The sequence below is a fragment of the Lutra lutra genome, chromosome 7 (assembly GCF_902655055.1).
Source record: "Lutra lutra chromosome 7, mLutLut1.2, whole genome shotgun sequence".
NCBI classification, from domain to species: Eukaryota; Metazoa; Chordata; class Mammalia; order Carnivora; family Mustelidae; genus Lutra; species Lutra lutra.
In genome coordinates this window covers 445,388-465,783 of record NC_062284.1, presented here as the reverse complement: position 1 = coordinate 465,783, position 20,396 = coordinate 445,388, and the positions used below count along the sequence as shown (strand labels likewise).

General features: G+C 61.2%; 2 protein-coding genes across 4 annotated transcripts; both read right to left on the bottom strand.

The window, feature by feature from the left end:
* Nucleotides 1–535: 535 nt before the first annotated feature.
* Nucleotides 536–15,682, bottom strand: CIB2 (calcium and integrin binding family member 2). 3 transcript variants are annotated; one of them, XM_047737801.1, is made up of 6 exons: nucleotides 15,401–15,681; nucleotides 11,003–11,037; nucleotides 4,997–5,108; nucleotides 3,406–3,553; nucleotides 1,311–1,506; nucleotides 536–1,148 (listed from the first exon to the last, which is right to left on the bottom strand). In XM_047737801.1, exons 1-6 carry the CDS (start codon nucleotides 15,449–15,451, stop codon nucleotides 1,127–1,129), a joined length of 564 nt encoding a protein of 187 aa, XP_047593757.1. In that variant the 5' UTR covers nucleotides 15,452–15,681; the 3' UTR covers nucleotides 536–1,126. The 3 variants fall into 3 exon arrangements, with proteins under 3 accessions (XP_047593757.1, XP_047593758.1, XP_047593759.1); XM_047737802.1 differs by lacking the exon at nucleotides 11,003–11,037 and having other exon boundaries at nucleotides 15,401–15,679; XM_047737803.1 differs by lacking the exons at nucleotides 4,997–5,108; nucleotides 11,003–11,037 and having other exon boundaries at nucleotides 15,401–15,682.
* Nucleotides 2,062–3,306, bottom strand: LOC125104897 (uncharacterized). The gene is made up of 2 exons (XM_047737800.1): nucleotides 3,173–3,306; nucleotides 2,062–3,102 (listed from the first exon to the last, which is right to left on the bottom strand). Exons 1-2 carry the CDS (start codon nucleotides 3,304–3,306, stop codon nucleotides 2,409–2,411), a joined length of 828 nt encoding a protein of 275 aa, XP_047593756.1. The 3' UTR covers nucleotides 2,062–2,408.
* Nucleotides 15,683–20,396: the final 4,714 nt, after the last annotated feature.

Sequence of the window (20,396 nt, the reverse complement as noted above, 5' to 3'; positions counted from 1 at the left end):
GTCCTTCCTGCTTTGTCCCACTTGCCCTTGTCCCCCACGTCCCCACTGTGTAAGGGTGAGTAGCTTGTCTTCTGCTCCCCGCCCACAGCCCCCAGAGGTAGAAAACAAACTGACCGTCCCCAGAAGGAGCACTGTGGCCCCCACCCTGCCTACCCATGTCCCTCAGTGGCCTTGGCCCGCCTCACACCTGTGGGGGAATCTCCCCTTAGCCGCCTCTCCCCATGAAGAGCGAGCCCGCGAGAGCCCCTGGCAAGCAGCCCCGTGTCTGACTCGTGGTCAGCGTTCCGTCAGTTCTCACCACGAGCTCTACTGTCACACGGGAAACGGACACGGTTCTCACCTAATGTCTCCTGTGGGGCTCACCTGGGGGTTCGGGGCAATGTGTTTCCCTCTCAAAAATACAAGCACTGAAATAAACTTGAGTGCCCAAAGCAGGAAGGCAACGCTGGGCCGAGGTGACCCACTCACTGTGGGATTTTAAGGAGCAGGAGAAAGGGACCGCTGAGCCCGTCTTAACGTCGGCAGAGAGAGCACAGGGACGTCAAATTGCTTTACTACCAGGAATTCACAAATGTGTGGACAGCACGCACCAGTGAGAATTCCACATCTTGGGGGGGTGGCACAGAACATGGGATGCCCAGGCCTCAGAGCCAGGGACAGGGACAGAGCCCTTGGCCCACTGTCCACACAATTTCACATTGGGGGGGCCGGGGGGGCAGCCCAGCCGTGAGTTTTGGAGAAAGACTGCATAGCTCATGAAACCTTGTCCTCTTTTCCCTTTTCACTTTGCCCTGGGTGACCGGAACACCCGCCCAGGACTTGGGACACATCTGGAGCCCTTGCCCTGTGAGGTCTTGCTGTCCCCTCCTAGTGGGGCCACTTCTGACGTGGAGAGGATGGGGGTCTGGAGGGCTTGGGGGCCCAGATGGATGGCCTGTGGCAGGGCCCTGCTCCCCACACCCCCCTTCCCTGGTTAAGGATTTTTTTGCTGAAAGGGCCGAGGAAATGTTGGTGGGTCTAACCCCAGAGGCCACCGCCTCCATTCCGGGCAGCTTGGAGGTCGCGCTCATGTAGACAGGACAGCCAGAGGGTCAGCTTCAGGGCCCCTGCACCCTCACCAGTGTTCTCAGATCCGGATGTGAAAGGTGCTAGAAAGAGAGGAAGGGTCCCTCAGCAAAAATCCCACTGGCCCCCAGCCCAGGGCACGGTCCCATAGGAGGATGTGAAGGACACAGCCAACCTCCGGGGAGGGCGGGTGGGCGGGGGCCCAGCTGTTGCCGGAATCCCTAGCCCCAGCCGCCCATCCTCACCTGAGGAAGTCAGGAGCCTTGGCAATCATGTCCTCAAAGTCCGCAAAGCCCAGCTTGCCGTCGCCGTCCAGGTCGGCCTCCTCAATGACCTTGTCACACACGAGCACCACCTCGTCCTCATCCAGCTCTGACTTGGTGAGCCGCGCCAGCGTGCGCTCCAGGTCCTCCTTACAGATGAAGTTGTCCGTGTTGAAGTCTGCAGGCGGGGGCAGGGGTGCTCAGGCCGGGGCTCCCCACGATGTCCCGCCCCCAGTGCCCAGGCCCAGGCCGAACAGCACATCCGAGGAGTTGACACTCATGACCCCGTAAGACCCCGTGATGGTCCTAGGTCCAAACCTGGCCCAAGACCCTTCCAAGTCTGAGTCTGAGGCTTGGGAAACTGGGCCCTTCTGGCTCCACCCGCAGTGGGCCCTGTGCTCCCGCTGGAGCAGAGGAAATTGAGGCCCAGGAGGCCAAGCCACCGAGCCAAGGGCAGAGGGCTGCACAGAGGGGAGTCAGGACAGGTGTGTTTGCCGCTAAGTGCTCACCCACTGTGGCCACGTTCTCCCAACGGCACCATGTGGCCTCCTGCAGGCCCCCTGCCAGGCGTGGCGGTGGTCAGGAGACTTGGGAGCCTTCAGAGGGAGGCCCAGGCTGGTCACCGTGCACAGAGGGGGGCGCATGGCTCCAATCTACTTGGCTGACGGCACTACCGCTGCCCCAAGTACAGCCACCTGGCTCGCAGCAGTGACCCCGACACCCTGCACACCGCGTCCAGCAGGGCTCCCAGATCTCCACCCCTCCCACTCATCTGTCCAGCAAATTCCCATTTGTCCTTAGGTTTCAGATCAAACACCACCTCTCGGGGACTTTCTAGGTTGCAGGGACCCCGCCACTGGCCGCACCCTGACACGAATGGCAGGGATGAGGAGTGCGGCGGCCCGTGGGAATGGCAGGGGCTCTGCCTCCTGCCACCACCCATGCAGCGGATTGGTGGGGTCCAGGTCATGAACATGTGAAGAAACAGGGTCTTGCAGAGGGCACATGACCCAAAGGGATACCCCTGGTCAGGGCTGGACCCTGAGCCCAGCCCCTAAACAGGTACCTGCACGGCCCATCTCAGGACTGGTGGGCAGGCACTGGTGGGCTTTCCCTCGGCTCCCGCAGGGGCGTCCAGAAAGCTCTGCAGAGATGAGCCGCCTGCCCGGCCGGCTGGATGCCTGTGCCCCTTTGATGGGAAGGAGCCGAGGCCCAGGAAGGGGGGTGACCGTTGACGTGACTCTCCCCAACACCAAAGCCCGTGTCCCAGTTGGCCTTTCCACTCTGTCCCACAGCTGGGGCAGCAGAGTCTGGATCCCCCCGAATCTGTCCGCACCTGCCCCTAGGACCCTCACTGGCAGACAGCAGCATGCCCCACGCGCAGTGCCAGGGGTCCAAGGCTAGAGCGTGGCGGGTGCAGCGGGGCGTGGTGGGGGGAGGGTGGGCCGTGCTTTGACACACACACAGGGGGTGCTGCGTGCGCCAAGACCAGGCCTCTGAGAGCAGCACGGTGGCTACAAAAGGAAAAAGTCCGAGAGGCCGGGAGCCACAGGCGGTCAAAGGTGCTGGGACACACAAGGTCTCTTGTAGCTCAGGCCCAGCCCCGCCCTGGAACTGGGTGTCCCCATGGGGGTACGGGCCAGCTGTGCTAAGTTCTCTCCTCTGGGGCCTGGTGTGACCGTGGCCCCGGGAGCCCCGCTGCCTGGCCCAGGTGCCCTCTCCAGCCCCTGGCCTCTGGCGCATACGTCCACCACCCAAAGCCTGCAGCGGCCCCGAAGCCTGCAGCGGCCCCAGAGCCCCAGGTACCCCGAAGCCCACAGCGGCCCCAGAACCCCAGGTGCCCCAGAGCCCCAGGTGCCTGGTCCAAGCTCCCTGGCCGGCTCCTTGCAGCCTGACCTGCAGCCTCCCTGGGCTCACACCGCCCGGGTCTCTGCTCCTGGAGGCCTGGCACCTCCTTGCTGCTCCGTCTGTTGGGCATGCCTGCCTCCACTGTGGTGTCCACTGACAGCCCCCAGGACCCCACATCCCCAAACACCACCCCCGCCCCCAGGACTCCCCCGGCACCCCAGGCCCCCACCGTAGATCTTAAAGGCGTAGTTAGCCTTGAGCTCCCGTGGAGCCGACTCGCACAGCACAGAGAACATGTCCACAAAGTCGTTGAAGGTGAGGTTCCCCTCGCCGTCCTCAGAAAAAGCCTCCACGATCCTTTCCTTGAAGGGGTTCTCCTACAGGAAACAGCCACAGCAGTCGTGTGGGCGCAGGGTACTGGACGGACTCCAGGGAGACCGCTAGGCCTGTGTGGCCTCGGACGAGTGAACCCCCACGGCCGCCCGCACAGCTCAGCCAGTGTGTGAGGGGATGAATAAAGCGTGATGGGGGTTGGGGGGGGTTGTATGTGGCCAGGCGCCTGGGTTCCTCGGGTCATGTTTCTCAGACGAGCATGGAGCTGGTGAGGCCAAGCTGTGCTCACCAGACACCCTCTTGTCTCAGACAGCCCTGGGCTACGCCAGGTCAGGCCAAGGTCATGGGAGGCAGAAGTGGGGCCCCCAAGGCTCAGAGAAAGAGGCGGACAAACGGCAAGACTCGGGGGGCTAGTCAGAGCCCAGGCCACTGTCAGCCTGCTCGGGGGCCTCCCACTCTGGGAGCCACACCCCAACTCCGTCCTCTGGTCCCAGGTCTCCGGGGTTCCCTCTTCCTGAAGTCCCCACTCTGTGCCGGGCCAAGGAGACCCAGAAACCACCTGCGTGGCGGCCAGAGTGCCCCATGCCCCTGCAGTGACCTCCGGGCCGGCGCTCAGGCCATTCTCTAGGCTGGCAGGCACATGCCAGGGCCAAGCCTGGGCCTCACTGCCCCTCGGGATAGAGGTCACAACTGGAACACAGACCAGAAAGGACGCCACATGGTGCCCTGACCCTGAGTCACACATCTAGGGCCTGGCCAGGGGCTCCTGGCCACATCCCACAGCGGGATGCAGCTGTGCCCTGAACACCAGTCTCCCTTCCCCTGGCGGGCACTGGTTGCATTACAGGCCAGGAACTCATGAAATTGAAACTTTCCCGTCAAACATACATGTGGTCTGAGGTCCAGCAGCGTCCGCGGGCGAACGGAATCTCGCCCCCTCCACCCAGACCTGCTGACCCTAAGCGGCCTTCTGACAAGATCGGCAGGTCTGAGAAGGGGTGGTGGGGGGTGACCTGAGGCGAGAGGCCAAAGCCAGACGAGGCGGAGACAGAAGAGCCGTCTACAAGGGCAGACACAAGCAGGCACCTGGGGACTCTGTCAGTTAAGCGTGGGACAGTTGGACTGGGCTTGGGTCACGATCTCAGGGCTACGAGATGGAGCCCCGTACCAGGCTCTGCGCTCAGCGTCTGCTCGTCCCTCTCCCCCTGCTCGCTCACTCCCTCTCAAGAAAATAAATAAAATCTTACAAAAGAAGAAAGCAGACGAGCTCTGCCTTGAAGAGCCGCCCGGCCATCGCACAAGGGGCAGGCGAGTGAGCGCAGCCCCCGCGCCACCCCCGCACGCGAGCCCGTGCATTCAGAGTGCAGGGGAGCGGGCAGGCACGGAGCAGGCGAGCCCCGGAGGGCAGAGCAGCCTCAGCCGGGGTCTGGGGGCGTGTGCTGCCTGCGCCCCGGCCCCCCTCCCAGCGGCAGCAGCCTGGCTCGTACCCGGAGCTCCGGCATCTGGATGATGAGGCTCATGGGCACGTGGACAACCGGGCTCTTCCTGTAGTCCATGGGGACGAGGTTGGGGGCCAGCTCGTAGAACCGCGCGTGGAGCCTGCGAGGGAGGCAGAGGGGAGGAGCTGGAGGGGTGCACCCCGGAGCCCCCAGTGGCCGGTGCTGCCCACCCTGTACCCCAGTCTTGTGCATGACACACTCCCCCACCCCGGCCCTTGCTCTGCCCACAGGGCTGGGACCTGTGAGGGAGGCCACTTCTGCCCAGACCCCAGTGCCAATAACCAGGTCGTGTCCTGGCCCCTTGCACCGTCCCCCACAGGCCGGGCCCCACTTGCGGGGTCCACAACCAGACCTTTGTGCTCCCCTTTTGGGCTCCCATAAGGGCCTTCTGTGTGCTAGGCACGTCCCCTCGTTTAATTCTCCCCTGGGCCATGCAGGTACACTGCAGGCCCAGCTCACAGCTCAGCAAACCGAGGCCTGAGGAGGTTAGAAGCCATCTGTCTAGGACCCCCCCAACTACAACTCTCAGGGTCCATAGCAGGAACAAAGACCAGGAGCTCTTCACAGTTCTGCCCCCGCCCCAAAGCTGCTAAGGCCTGGGCTGTTGGCTGCCCCAGCCTCAAGCCAGGCTGCGAGGCCCGGTCTCTGGAAGAGCTGCCAGCCTCCCCCACCCCCACCCCCATCCACAGAAGCCCCTGTGGACCCTGGGCCGTGTGGGACCTCCTCGCACCTCCCTGGGCGGCCTAGCACTCAGGTGGAGGCCCTTCCCTGGCTCTTTGGGCCTCTTCTGCCCTATGTTTCTGTGTCTACGCCCCTAACGTTGCAGATAATAGCCCCCAACTCCCAGGCCCAGACAAGTACAACTTATGGGGGACAAGTGTCGGGGCACTGAGCAGGGACTGAGGCAGGTCCCTTGCCCAAGGTGAGGCCCAGGACTGTTGGGAGTGGCATCAAAGTGGCCCCAGAGCTCCTGGCCACACCTGCCCTGCTCCCCCAAAGCCAGGACTGCTTGTAAGTGGTGGACCCTGTGGCAGGCCTGTCAGCACAGCCACCCAGACCTCTCCAGCAGAGCGTGGAAAGTGTGCGTCTGCCTCCCCCAGGTGACGACAGCTCTGTCTAGCAAGCGCTCACTCCGTGCCCTGCGGCGGGTCAGTGCCCCGTGTGGACGACTCAATGTCACTCTCACACCACCCCAAGACGCAGGTGTCACCCTCTCCATAGTTTCCGGGGAGGAAACTGAGGCTTCGAGGGTTAAGTTTCCACCCAGCACACCAGCCAGTGAGTGGTGGGGCCCAGACTTGAACCCAAGGCCCTCCGGATTCCAACCATAGGGTTCCTCCCAGCCCATCAGCACCTGGCTCAGAGTCCGCGCAGGGCATGGGCAGAGCAAAGGGCCACGAGCCTGCCCTGCCAGCCACAGGTTCCCATAAACATCCCGAAATCACAACGAGGCTCTGTGGCTTAGGGACACAGCGCTGGAGGGAGACAAGCTGAGGCCCATCCCCTGGCTGGGGGTGCGCGAGCAGACAGTGGGGTGACTGGACCAAGCCGAACTCCCCACCGGGTGCACTCAAGGGCTTTCTTTGCTCTTGCTTTCGGAATTACTGTCCCCAAACACGGAGCCAGGACTTCCATACCCCAATTGAGGCAGCTGGGGTGGAGTACTCGACAGTGTGTTCAACTTCCAACTGTCACATTATGCCCCGCACCCTGGCCCTCGACCCTTGACATGCTGGGGCCTGATGCTGTGTCCTCCTGGGCATCACCTGACCTTTCCAAGGTCACATGGGGTCAAGTCAGGTGGTGGCTGGAGCCCGCACCTCGCTGGCTGGTGGTCTGACCCCGGGGTGAGTCAACTTCCCTAACAGAAAATGGGGACTGTCCTACTGTCCTCACATGTGGGGCTCAAAAAGGATGGCGCTACAGAAGCCAGCGGGCCCTCAGCTGCCCCCCACCAGGGGGAACTGGGGAGAGGGGCGCAGGGCTGGCAGGTGCCGTGTCCCCCTGTGGGGGGGGCAACTTCCACCCTGACTCTAGGACAAAGTGACATGGCCATTTTTCTCTTTCTTTTTAGGAAAACTTGAAGAGAACTGGGAAGGCTGAATCACTGTGGGAGAAACTCGGAACAAGGAAGTGCATCCCTGCTACCCTGTCCCAATGTAGGGCCTGCTGAGCTCCTGGAGACTTCGGCACGATGGACCCCTGCCCCGTGGGGTGTGCTTCAGCATGCAGGGCAAACAGGAAGAGCCTCCCCACTTATCTCAGAAAGCAAGAACCCTGTCCTCTGAACCCCACGGGCAGCATCCAGGACAGGCCGACAAGCATGCACACACAGGTGCTAGAATCTTACAAGATGCGCCTACATCAAGTCCAACGGAGTTGGAAGCTTCAAGCACTCGGACCACGGAGGATTCCTGCCAGGAATGCATGGGTGTCCGAAAATCTGGGACCCCACGTCATAGCAATAGGTTAAAAAACATTCTTATTGGGACGCCTGGGTAGCTCAGTTGGTTAAGCAGCTGCCTTTGGCTCAGGTCATGATCCCAGCGTCCTGGGATCGAGTCCCACATCGGGCTCCTTGCTTGGCGGGGAGCCTGCTTCTCCCTCTGCCTCTGCCTGCCATTCTGTCTCCCTGTGCTTGCTCTCTCTCCCTCTCTCTCTGACAAATAAATAAAAAAAAAAAATCTTAAAAAAAAAAAAACATTTTTATTAACTTGGCAGCTGCATTTACGAATGGATGGTTGTAAGAACACGGGAAAGACCCCCAGACGTACGCATGCCGTGTTCACACTGACGGTGCCTGCACGATGGAGGCACACGGGAACGAGAAGATGGGGCGGGCTGCCACTTCCTACCAAACCCACTGCCCTACGGCTTTAAGTTGTAGAGTGTTTATGAACACAAGTATTTATGAAGTATTAATTTTTATCAATAATAAAGCTTCCTATGCTTAGTAAAACAGAAATAAAGGGTTGCTTCACACCAGTGCCCAGCCCCATACTTAAACAGTGACCTAGCAGAGACCCCAGGAGTGTGGGACGCCCACTGTCACTGTCGTCACACAGCATCTGCCTGAGAGCAGTGGGTTCCGCGACCAGTCAGGGAAATAGGCGGAGTATGGAAGTACTGGAAAGGAAGAGGCAAATTATTTGCCAAAACCAAAAATCGTCAGTTTAAAAGCTACCAATGAGAAATGGCTCAGCAGCCATCCAGTGCCAAATAATTTTCTACGTTCCGTCATCTGCCTATTCAAAAATTAGATATAAAAGACCTAATTCACAATTAGGGGGAAAACCGCCACCAAAACAACGAAGTATGAAATAAACTCAAAGTGTGTAAAAAGATAGGACACGTTCAAGGGCGCCTGGGAGGCTCACTGGGTTAAAGCCTCTGCCGTCGGCTCAGGTCGTGATCTCAGGGTCCTGGGATTGAGCCCCGCATCGGGCTCTCTGCTCAGCGGGGAGCCTGCTTCCCCCTCTCTCTCTCTGCCTGCCTCTCTGCCTACTTGTGATCTCTGTTAAATAAATAAATAAAATATTAAGAAAAAAAATTAAAAAAAAAAAAAGAAAACATTCAGGTGGTGGGGTAAGTGCCGCTTTCCCACACAGCGACCACAACCTTAACCGGTCTGCAACAGGGTCATGCAAGAGTGTGCCGACCGGACTCAGAAGTCCGCCGGGCAGGATGAAGGCAGGAGAGTGGGTGCGGGCCTGGAGCAGAGGCCTCTGCGGCTGTCTGCCCCCCGTGTGTGAGACAGCTGACAAGAACAGCAGGTCACCCGGGGGCGCAGACAGCGCCCATCTACAGAAGGGCAGTCCACGACAGATGGCACTGGAAAGCACCGGGAGGGATGGATTCTTCTGGAAGTTGTGGACTGGCCGGAGGTCCACATTTGGGGCTAGCTCGCCAGGAACAGTAAGTAAATTAAGACAATACCCAAACCATAGCTGCCAAACATACAAATTAGAACATGGCTTGAAGAGCCTGGATCCGCGGCAAGGCAACGAGTGACAGGCCCAAAGAAAGGGAAGAGTCCCAGGTGGGCAGCTCAGGGGTGGTGCGGAGATGCAGGCCATGGCCTTGACTTCTGGACCTCCCAGGAGCAGGAGGCCATCAGAGCCAGAGCCAGAGGGCCGTCAGGGGCCGCTAGTCTACTAGACAGATGCCAGTGACAGGTGCCATGATTTACAGGACTTGTGGCCCGACTGGGGCCATCAGTGCATGACTGAGACTGGGGGGGGGGTCTCCTCTGGCAGGCATAGTGGGGCCTTGGTATGTCCCGCCAGCCCGGGCTGGGGCCCAGCAAAGGCACCAAAACTGGGACGGAGCTATCTGCACGGTGATCTCCACTCCCTAGCAGACCCCGGGGTTTCTGCACCTGTGCCGTCTGGGCCATCTTCCTGCTGGCAAGACCACCCCGCAGAAGCATCTGGCCCCTCGGGTCCCCAGGGGGTGAGACCACTGTGGGAAAGCTGGATGAACCAGAGCAAGCAGTCAGGACCAGGGAGGGCACCCAGCTGCCAAGGGTGGGGGGTGGGGTCCTTTTCCTGTCTGGACCCCAGGCCTTGCTGGTGACTAACATGTGCCCAACAAGAGCAGGGGGGACCTGGGTCCTGGCCCACTGCAGCCTCGCAGGGGCCCGACCACCTGAGCCATGGAGCCCCCAGAGGCCCCAGGACACTGAAAGGGCAGTGGCAGGGGTGCGGCAGCAGGGGGCGCTCATGGAGCAGCTGACCGTGGCGCTGGGTGTGAAGGGTGCACAGGACCGTGGTGAGCAGAGAACGTGGAGAAGCAGCGGCCAGTGGCGGGGACAAGCGCCTGCTGCTGGAGCAGAGATGGCCATGGGCCTCAGACGCCGAGCGGCTGCATGTGAACGCCGTGGATGTGGGTCCCCTGCAGAGAACAGACGTGGCCAGGCTTCCACGAGGGTCTGGGCTGAGAGCTCTGAAAGGGGAGAAGTGCCCCCGGTGACCTCACCCCATACATCACTCAGGCCACAGACCAAATCCCATGTTCTGAACACCATGCCCTGCTGCTCCTGCCTGTCAGCCCGCAGAGAGGCACGCCCTGCGGTCCCCACTTTACGGGAGGGATGGAGACTCGGTGAGGCTCACGGCTTGCCCAAGACCACAGAGCCAGCAAGCGGGAGCAGCCCCGGTCTGCTGATGCCACAGCCTGGGGCCTGTCCCCCTCACCCTGCCTCTCCACGGTGGTGGACGTGGGTGTCCCTGTCTAGCCAGAGGACAGGCTGGAAGAGCAGCCTGGGCAGAGGAGAAAGGACACTGCCTGTCCGAGCAGAGTGGTCAGGACAGTGACAAAGCACAGCTCGCTGTTCCAGGCTCTATACCAGCCTGCCCATCGATGCCCAGGGAAAGCAGCCCTGCCACCCTGCTGGCTTTTAATGCCGCCTGGAAGCTGCTGTCTGGCCTTGGGGCTCTCAGCTGCCGAACCCTTCATCTCTCCCATCAAAGCCCAAAGAAAGGGAAGAGCCCTGGGAGGGCAGCTCAGGGGTGGTGCGGGGATGCAGGCCATGGCCTTGACTTCTGGACCTCCCAGGAGCAGGAGGCCGTCAGAGCCGGAGCCAGAGGGCCGTCGGGGCGGCAAGCCTACTAGACAGATGCCAGGCCACGGGGACAGAGCAAGGGGCCTGCGGGAGGAGGCCGGGTCTTCAGTGCCTGGCTCTGTGACTCTGGCCGACGGCTGAGCCGCACCTGCCAAGTGGCAATAAAAGCGTTCTCCTCTTACAAGGTCACGGTGAGGATTAAGTGAAAGAGCCTGGAACCACCCACCATGGCGCCTAGTGTGCAGGACCAGAGCGGCGGAGAGGCTCGCTTCCCGGCAGGGGGTGTGGGTGCAGGCGGGGCAAGCTCCCGAGTTCACCGCAGCCTGAGTTCACCACGCTCCTCCTCAGGTCCAGCTAGCACAGCCAGCCCACGCGAGGGCCCCAGCCCTGCCCCGGTCCCCGTGCCTGGGGCGAACGGAAGCCGCACTTACTTGAGGATGTCCTTCTTATTGAAGAAGGTGCAGTCCTGCAAAGGGAAAACACACACACAGTCCCTTGCAAGTCCCAGGTTCTTTTCTCCCTCGGGATCTCACAGACTCATACCGCTCCTCCCCGCCTGCTCCGCCCCTGGCCAAGAGCCGCTGCTTCCCGAAGCTTCTGTCCTGGCCGGGGGAACTGTGTACATGGTGTTGAGGAGCATTCATGGGCAGATGGAAAGGTCACCGAGGTGCAGACTGCCCGGCGGGACAGCAAGGAGAGGGGCTGGGAGACAAGCTCGGAGCAAGGGCCACAGGGCCTCAGCTGTAGCGGCACGCCATCCTTAGCCTTAGCGCAGAGAGGGGAGTCCGAGGGCCACAGGCTGGGGAAACCCCAGCATCTCCCTGACCTCTGAAGCCACCAGAAGAGCTGGGGTCACACAGGGAGGCTGGGGTGTGGGGTAGTACGGGCGAGGAGGCAGGCGGGCAGGGAGGGGCTGGTGGCACCTGGGCAGAATCAAGGGCGGAGGCCGAGAGGGACCCTCAGACAGGTGTTTCTCAGGGTGGGGGTAGCACATGGGTCCTAAGGTCTCCTGGTCATAAACTCCGCTCAGCCGTCTCCCCCTTGCTCTGGCTGTCCTGCCCCGTGACGCGGTCGGTTACCAGGCCAGGCCATGGTGGGAAGTACAGCGGCGCAGAGATCCCAGCAGCAGAAGGCTCCTGTGCTCACCCCTGCGGTCCGGACCCTCTGCCCTTGCCCGCTGTTGCCCATGGGGGCAGGCGGCCCCTGAGGCTCTTTAGAGCCCGGACACCCCGAGGCAGTAGGTTGTGCAGAGCGGGCCGACGAGGGGCTTGCGGCTGCTGCCTCAGATGGGACCTGAAAGCACCGAAGCAGCTGGACCGCACACTGAGGACAGTCCCACTGGGCACCTCTGGGAGAGCTGAGGAGGGGGAGCTGGCGGGCATCTCCAGGCCACACGTAGTCAGTCTGTCCTTCTGAGCCACACGCTGCTACCCAAGAGTTGGACTAAGAGCCCTCATGCTGCGCTGGCCTTCTAGGAGCTTCTCCTGGAGGGCTAGGCTTTGCTGTAGGCCCTAGCTCATCTGTCTGCCCCCCACCCCAACAAGCATGCAGAGGGAATGCCCTGTCCTGCAGGCCCCAGACACAGGCGGTGACTGTGTGGACAGATTTCCTCAAGCCCCCAGATCTCAGGAGCAGGTCCCAAAGGCCGCCCAGCTGAGTCGTCCAGATACAGACCCCCCTCAGCCCCAGGGCTGGCTCTGCGGCCTGAAGGTGCCCAGTGAGAAGGGCCAAGGCTCTCCCAACCAGCCTGGTGGGTGTGTCAGCATCACCACCCATGGGGAGACGCCCTGGCTTCTGGACTCTGTGCCCTGGCCTAGCCTCTCTTCCTCTCCTCGCTCCTCCGCCCTGGGCTGAAGAGTATGTGGGTCCTGACCCAGGGCCCTACAGGCAAAGATGCAAAAGTTTCTCACATGATCCTGGTCCCTTATCAAACCACTTACATCCGTCCCCCTCAATGGTCCTCAAGGTATGGTGCCTGGACGGGCAGCACCCGCCTCTGAGGCTCCACTCCAGACCTACTGAGTCACAAACTCGATGGGGGGGAGAGGAATCTGCATTTTTAGATCCTCCAGCTTCAGTGGTGCTGATGCTTGCTAACTCCAGGGCCTCAGCTCTAGAGCAGAGTCAGCTGGGGAGCTGTTTAACCTCCTGTGCCCTCTCCCAGCAGCCCCGTCCTGGCCCCACCACTAGCTCTAGCCCCAGCAGCAGCCCCAGCAGCAGCAAGGAACAGAACATTAAAGCAGAATCCCCAGGGCTAGAGCCAGGCATCCGTTTCAAAGCTACTCTGATGCCTGCATGCACATCCCAGGCTGAGCCACACCTCGACTGGGCCTGGTCCGTGGGGCTCCGATTATCCAATTCTGTTCAGTCCTCACCACTAGCCGATGGGGGGCCAGGGGGAGAGGCATTACCACCTCCCCATTCTATAGATGGGAAAACTGAGGTTCTGTGAAGTTGATGATGTGCTCTTAGCTGTACATGCAGCCCAGAAGGGCTGACTGCAGCTCGGGCCTCTGTGCTTCCTGACCGTGGCCTGCTGCTGTAGGGTCCACCCAGGACCACTGTCCGTGACCACGTCCTGCTCCTGCTGTGCGTGCTGATGCCCTGCGCACCACAGGTGCTGAATACGTGCAGATGGGATGAGGAACCAGGCCTCTGCACGTAACCCTCCCGCTGGCTGCAGAAGGTGTCCGTGAAGAAGCTGACCCTGCCTCCCCTAACCGCGCCTGCCTCTGAGCACCAGCACAGCTGCCGTGAAGCCACACACCCCCGACCGTCTGCTGCTGCTCCTGCAGACTTATCTGCCTGAAGCCTGTGGCAGGAAGCAGTCCCCAGGGGGTGAATGTGGCAGGAACCTTAAAAGCTTCTCAGGGTTCTGAGTAGGCTGGTGGTGTCGCAAAGGAAAGGTTTTGTAACAACATTCAAATTCTGGTCTTGCTTTGGATCCTTAGGCGGAGACAGAGGAGGGTTCCCAGGAGAGTTACAGGACTTGCTCAGGGCTGAAATGGTGGGCAGCCTGAGTGCAAGCAGAGAGCCAGGACGGAGCGGCAGTGGTGGGTTCTGGGGAAGGCAGGGAGCCCTGCTTTGGTGAGGGAGAGGCCTGGGGGAGGGATCGATTGATCAAGAAGGCAGAGAAGACTGGAGAGAAACCTGAACTTGGGCATCACTGGCACCTGCAGAGGGGGAGGGCGAAGGTGGAAAAGGCTGTAACTGGGGCCCTGGCCGGCGAGGGGCTGCTGGACAGCTGAGGGAGAGGGCTGGGGCTCTCAGGTTTCTGCAGATGGAGAGGGGCGGGTGGGTGGCTGCAACTGGGGCCCTGACTGGCTGGACAGCCGAGGGAGGGGGCTGGGGGCTCTCAGGTCCCTCCGGCTCTCATTTCGCCCAGGCTGCCTGGCTGTGGCGGGATCACAACCCAGCCCTGGGCCTGGCTCAGAAGCGTAACCCAATACCTGCCGGTCTGCACGGAAACCCAGGCTCCCAGCCACACCGGGCCACTCTTCACTCCTGGGCACAGTGTAGCTACTAATCGCCGGTGACCACGTGGCCCCCTGCCCCTGGAATGCCCCCTGCACAAGTGAGGCACTCGCTGAATCCTGCAAAGCGAAAGCCCCTCTTCCCCGGTGTTCCGCCACCACCAGGGCCCTCCCCAGGAGCCGGCCACATTCAGGGCCTCTCAGGAGGCTGGGCAGCCTGCGAGACCAAGAGCACACACAGTCCGTGCCCCCAAACAAATGCAGAGAGCCGTGGGCTAGAGCCCTGACCGGTGCCTCAGCCTCTGTTTACTCTTTTGTGAAACGGGGCTGAAAAGCACCCGCTGTGAGGGACCCGTTCCAGTGCCCGGTACCGGCAGCCGGGCCATGACTGCGGCTCCCTGCGCCTGCTCAGGGCCTCACGTGCAGCCGACAACCATCACTGGAGGTCGGGGCCTTTGTTTTCCCTCCGCCCACATCACAGGGCTCCCAGGCCCAGCCCACCACCAAACTAACTGCTGGGGAAGGCGGCAGCGGCCTCATGGCTCCCACAGCACAACCAGGGCCCCCTGCCCGGGGGGATGGGGTAAGAGGCACTGCTTGGGCCTTGGAGGAGGAAGAACGCGGGCAAAGGGAGGGAGAGAGAGCTGGCGTGTCACGGCTGCTGTGCAGAGTCTGGGGTGGCTGAAGTGGGCAGAGCAGGGAAGGGGCCTGGGAGGCTGGCCAGGGCCCCCACGGCTCAGGGCTGGGCCTTCCTCTGGAACCCCATTCTGCGCCGGCGTCTTGCGCCCCCGGTGGGAGGGCTCTGGACACCTGGTCTGGACAGTTCCGTGACTCTGTAGGCAGGAGGTCCTGGAAGGGTCTTAGGGGTAGCTGCTGGGGGCTGGGGACCACGAGATGTGGACTGGTACCCGCCCACCTTCCTGCAGCAACTACCTCCACGCTGGACCAGCGGGAAGGACCCCTACGGATAAACAAGACGCCCCCAACTCAGAACTGCATTCGCGGGCAGCTGCACCTCACTCCCGACCCGGACAGGACCCCACTCTCCTGGGCTGCTTCCTGGGATGGGGACCCTCCCTCCAGCCCGCGTTTGATGACCCGCCAGCTCCGTGCCAAGGTGGGCGCCGGGCAGGCGGCTGGGGCAGGGGTCGCGCCAGGCTGGGGCCCAGAGCAAGGCGGCTGAAGGCGGGCGAGCGCGCCGACGAGCATCCCCCCACGGGAAAGCGCTCTCAACGCGAGGGTGGGGAAACTGAGGCTCGAGGTCACGGCCCAAGGTCACGCTTGGAGCTGAAGCAGAGGCAGGGTCTCCAGCCCGCACGCGGCGCGGAGAGCAGAGGAGGGCGGGCGCCGGCTCACCTGGTAGTTGTCCAGCTGCTCCTCCGTGAAGATGGTCTGCTTGTTCCCCATGGCGGCCGCCGCACCGTCGCCCGGGCGCCGGAGCCCGAGCTCGCGGCCACCGCGACCCTCCCCGCAGCCCCGCAGCCCCGCGGCCAGCCGGAGGCGGGAGCGCGACCGCGAGCGGTGCCGAGGGGGCCGGGCGACTCCGCCCCGTCTTGCGGCCGCCGGCCCACCCCGTCAGGGGCCGCCTCCTCCGGCCGCGGGAGACGCTCTCCGGCCTCTTCCCGCCTCCGGCCGGGCGTGGCCAAGACTTCCGGCGGGCGTGGCCTGGACTTCCGGCCAGGTGGGGCCGAGACTTCCGGCAAGGCGGGGGGACTTCCGGGCGAGGGGGGGCAGGACCACCGGCTGGGCGGGGTCAAGGTTTGTGGTGGGCGGGGACGAGACTTCCGGCCAGGAGGGGCCTGGACCACTAGCGGGGCGGGGCCAGGACATCCGACTGGGCGGGGCCGGGCCCTCCCTCCCGGCGAGACGTGGGACTGGAGGCCGCCGGGACCTGGACGTCGGGCCGGGCGGGGCCAAGGCTAAAGACGCGCGGGGCCGGGGCGCTGGGCTGCGGAAGACTTCGTGACGCGGGGATGCGGTGCGGTGGGCCTGGCGCCCATTCACCGGGGCTGGGCGCACCCGCGAGGCGAGCCCTGCACTGGGTACTCGCATCCCGGCCTCGCGGCGCGGGGCGGGCCCTCAGGCGCTCGGGGGGTCGGTGAGCCGGAGGCCCGCGCGGCCCAGGGCCACTGCCCGGGCATGGCCTCTCCGGCCCTCCGGTCTCTTACGCGGGCGGGCAGGGTCCGCTGGTCTGTCTTTGCAGCCCCGGGTGCCCACGTGGGACCGCGGAGGATTTACCGTGTCCGGAGAAGTGGGGCAAAGGCCGGGAAGCTTTCTGGGACGTTTAGCAAATGCCAAAGACCTTAGGCAACAGACTCCCCGCTGAGTCCTTTCAGGGCTCCGGCCCATACCTGTTACTGCTGACCCCAGGGCAGCTAGTGCTGCCGGCGTCACCTGCGGCGCACAGGCGGGGACACGCGCTGAGAGCCCTTCAGTCACTCGCCCGGGCCCCCTCGCCCTGGCCCCACGGCTGGGCGGTAGCAGGACCTGGGCTTGACGCGGGTGCTGACTCGGCCGCTGTTCCGCACCTGGACTTCATGAGCTCAGGACGTTTTGCTTTAAAATAGGTGGTTTGTTCTTTAACCGCTTGGGAGGCTCCACTCCCAGGGTTGTTCTTTTTTCTTTTTTTAAATTTTATTTATGTATTTGACAGAGATCACAAGTAGGCAGAGAGAGAGGAGGAAGCAGGCTCCCTGCCCAGCAGAGAGCCCGATGTGGGGCTCGATCCCAGGACCCTGAGATCATGACCTGAGGGGAAGGGAAGGCAAAGGCTTAACCCACTGAGCCACCCAGGCGCCCCTAGGGTTTCTGGTTTAATAGGTCTGGGGCGGCCCATAATGTGGGGGTCTAACAAGGTCCCAAGTGATGCTAGTGCTGCTGGCTCCGTACCCCACTTTGAGAATCACTGCTGGAGGTTAGGGGTTCCGATGGGAACAGGGGTCCCTCCCTCTTGGACAGATCATCCCTGGGGTTTTTATGTTTTCCTTTTCTGCTGGAGGTTCCTGTTGGAGTTTCTCAACATTTCGCCACTTTCAGATGAGAACAGCAGCCGCCAGCGAAGCGGACGAGCCGCCCTGTTCAAATCCCAAGAGTCACCAGAGGAATAATCTGTGGCTTTGAGATGGGTGGGAGGACTTCAGAAGCCCAGGGGATTGCTGACCAGTCTTCATCTGTAGTGGGCCCGTGTGAGGGGGGCCCCGGCTGCAGGAAAGGCGGTGGGGTATGTGAGCAGCGGTTCAGAGAATGTGGTATTGTAGAGCCGAGAGCCCGTGTGAGAGTCTCCCCCGTGTCAGAGCCGGGGAGACCGCAGCCCTCTCAGAGCAATCGCCGGTGTGGTTTTTCTCCTTGCTCTCGCGTTACACACTGCCCAGCAGTGGCCAGAGTCCTGTCTTTACATTCTGCTCCTACTCTGCGTTCCAGGTAGAGGGGCGAGCACCTCGGCACGGAGGCCTGTGTGTTTAGTTCTGGGATTCTGACCTCGGGAGATCAACAGAAGCAACCCCCTCCCCGCCCCAGGAAAAATTCCCTTCAGACCCTTGTGATCTCTATCCCGCTGCCCTAGAGGAGGCCCTCCCTCCTGAATTCTCCCCATAGTGCCGTGAAGAGGGGCCAGTGACATCCCAGGTTACAGTCACAGGACCCTGGGCTGGAAAGGCACAGTGACCTGCCTGATGCCACCCAGCTAGGAAGGGGTAACAGGAAGCTCTCACCTCATGCTGGGGTTCCAAGCCAAGTGCTTCCACCGCTCCCGTGTGTGTGTTTGAAGGGAGGGTGGAGAGAGGGGGACGTAATAAACGTTGGTCACCTACTCTGTGCTGGATGCTGTACATTTGCTGAATATGACTCCATGGACGCCTCCCAAGTCTGCAGAGTTGGCATTATTACCCGTTTCATGTCTCTGAGAAGAGTGGCCAACGGTCACTCTGCTGGTAGTGGCTAGATTTAAATCTTGATCCCACTAAGATGGGAACACGAGGTTTCCACTCCTTAAAGCAGGCCAGCTCCTCATCTCCCACAGTCTCATAAACGGTTCAGCACGGGAGGGTGGTGCCAAGAGGTCGTCGAGGAGCCCACCGGAGCGCCGGGCACTCTGCGAGCACTCATCAAACTCGACCTTTCTCGTTTCTGACTCACTCCACGAAGTTTGTTTTAAAATTTGGAAGGAAAACAGGAGGCAGCAATGGTACGAAGCCGAAGCAGTGTTTGATAGGAGGTAAAGGGTCTGAGTGGCCGCAGCGAAACGTTCATCTCGTCCCTTCTTTCCCGTCCTTCCTCCTCGACCAGGTGTGACTCTTCGCGATGAAATGTCCTTCCTCTGCAAGCAGCTGCTCTAAGACTTAGGGTCTGAGGGGATCTTAATGGTGGAGATGGAGTGTCCTGAGCCCGAGGCTGGTCGGGACATCTTCTAAAGTGAAGACGTTCCCTGTAGACCGGTCCTTCGTCCTTTGCTGTCCCATCTCTAGTCACTGTTAGCAGCTTCAGGGTCCCTCCGGGGATGCCCTGCCTTCTCTGACTCTTCTCTACCTCACGGGCTATCCGAACCTCATTCCTTCCCGAAGTCTTATCGCAGGGCACTGGTCATCTTGGCCTCTCCCCGAAGAGCTGTGTGTCATCTGTGAGCAGTTACTGGGTCCACCTCAATCCCTCACACGTGCCCTGCAACTGCCCATTACCTCTCCATCCCGAGCACTGGACAGTGCTCACTTCTCGTCATCTCCAGCGTTTGACACACACATCTTCGTACTTGTGGGTGAAGGAATACGGTCTGGGGCTGTATTTCCCTTCCAACGCTAGGGCTCAGGAGGGCAACACCACATCCTATGGGGCTCTATCCCCAGGGTCTGGGGCAAGGTCTTAGTGAACACTGAATCCACATTCTTTAAAAGAATCCATTTCCTGGAGTTGTTCACACATTCAGTCAAGTCACTGCTCCTGGAGGGTCCAGTGACCAAGGCCTTCAGTACAGAGCAAGCAAGATGAGCTCGCTTTCTCCATGCATGGCCCCTGTGGTCCTGCTCCGGACCCTCTGCCAGAAGCCATTCTGGATGTGGACTATTCCTGGGTGGCCTAGAATGGGCCCAAGCCAATGGTGACCGTCCTGCTGTTGAGGGATGAGGGTCAGCCTCCCCTGCAAACTGTCCTGTCCCTCCTTTCAGGTGCTTTTAAAATCCTCAGAGGCGTGACCCCCTCCTTCCCTCGCCCCATATTCTCCTGTCAGCAGAGTCCCACTGCCGCGAGCTCTGGGTCCCCATCACTTTGGTCCCAGCCCCCTCACCTCTCCTGGAGCACTGTAGGATGCCTGTCATAAAATGACCCAGGTAGGTTATTCACCACTGGGCTCAGTTTTGCTGTAGATCTGTGTCATCTCTAGCAGGGAGCGCCCAAATCTTGCTATGGGGAGGGGGGTGCGAGGCCGTGCAAGCAGGCTGGATGGTGGGGCCACAGACCATCCCTCATTAGCAAGGAGACCCCCCCTCAGTCACAGACGTGCTCTGTGAGCACACAGAAGGCTAAAGAGCGTGCTTTCAGGTGTTGCCACAGGTTTCCTTGTTCAAGGATTTAGTCCAAAGCAGCAGCAACAATATTTGAGGAACGAGATGCAGACAGCTTCCAGTTCAGGACCAGATGATGGTGTCCTCACTCAGCAGTGTGAACCTGAGGCCAGACAGACATCTAAGACCCGGATTCCATTGAGCCTTGTGCTCTGAGTGAGAGCAGAAGCTCTTGACCAGCACCTTGCAGACGGGAACCCTGCCGTCTGAGCGTCTGAGTGCTCACCAGCGGATCCTCCACCGCCAGGATGCTCTCGGAGTGTGGGCTTCTGGGGGAAGTCCCCGCGCCCTAGCAGCCCTTCTCCAAGCACGGTCCCTGGGACCTTCTTGGAGGGTCTGCGAGGTCCGCGGTGTTATCATCTCTGCTACAGAAAACATAAGTCGATGTTCCCACCCTCATCTTCTCACGGGTGCAGGGGGGGCTCTCCAGGACTCAGCTCTATGACAGCAGGTGCACAGATGCAGCTGGCAGGACAGTCCAGTGGTCTGCCAGCAGATTAAGCCACCATTTAAAGACTTCTGCAAACATGTGGAACGATGCCACTCTTCTCACTAAATGTTTATTGTCTTCGAAAATACTCTTTTTCATAAAAATACTTGAGCTAAGCTAACATATAGCTGGGTTCTTGTTATAGTTATTTAAAACACACTTGAAGGGGGCACCTGGGTGGCTCAGTGGGTTAAAGCCTCTGCCTTCAGCTCAGGTCATGATCTCAAGGTCCTGGGATGGAGTCCCGTGTCGGGCTCTCTGCTCGGTGGGGAGCCTGCTTCCCCCTCGCTCTGCCTGCCTTTCTGCCTAT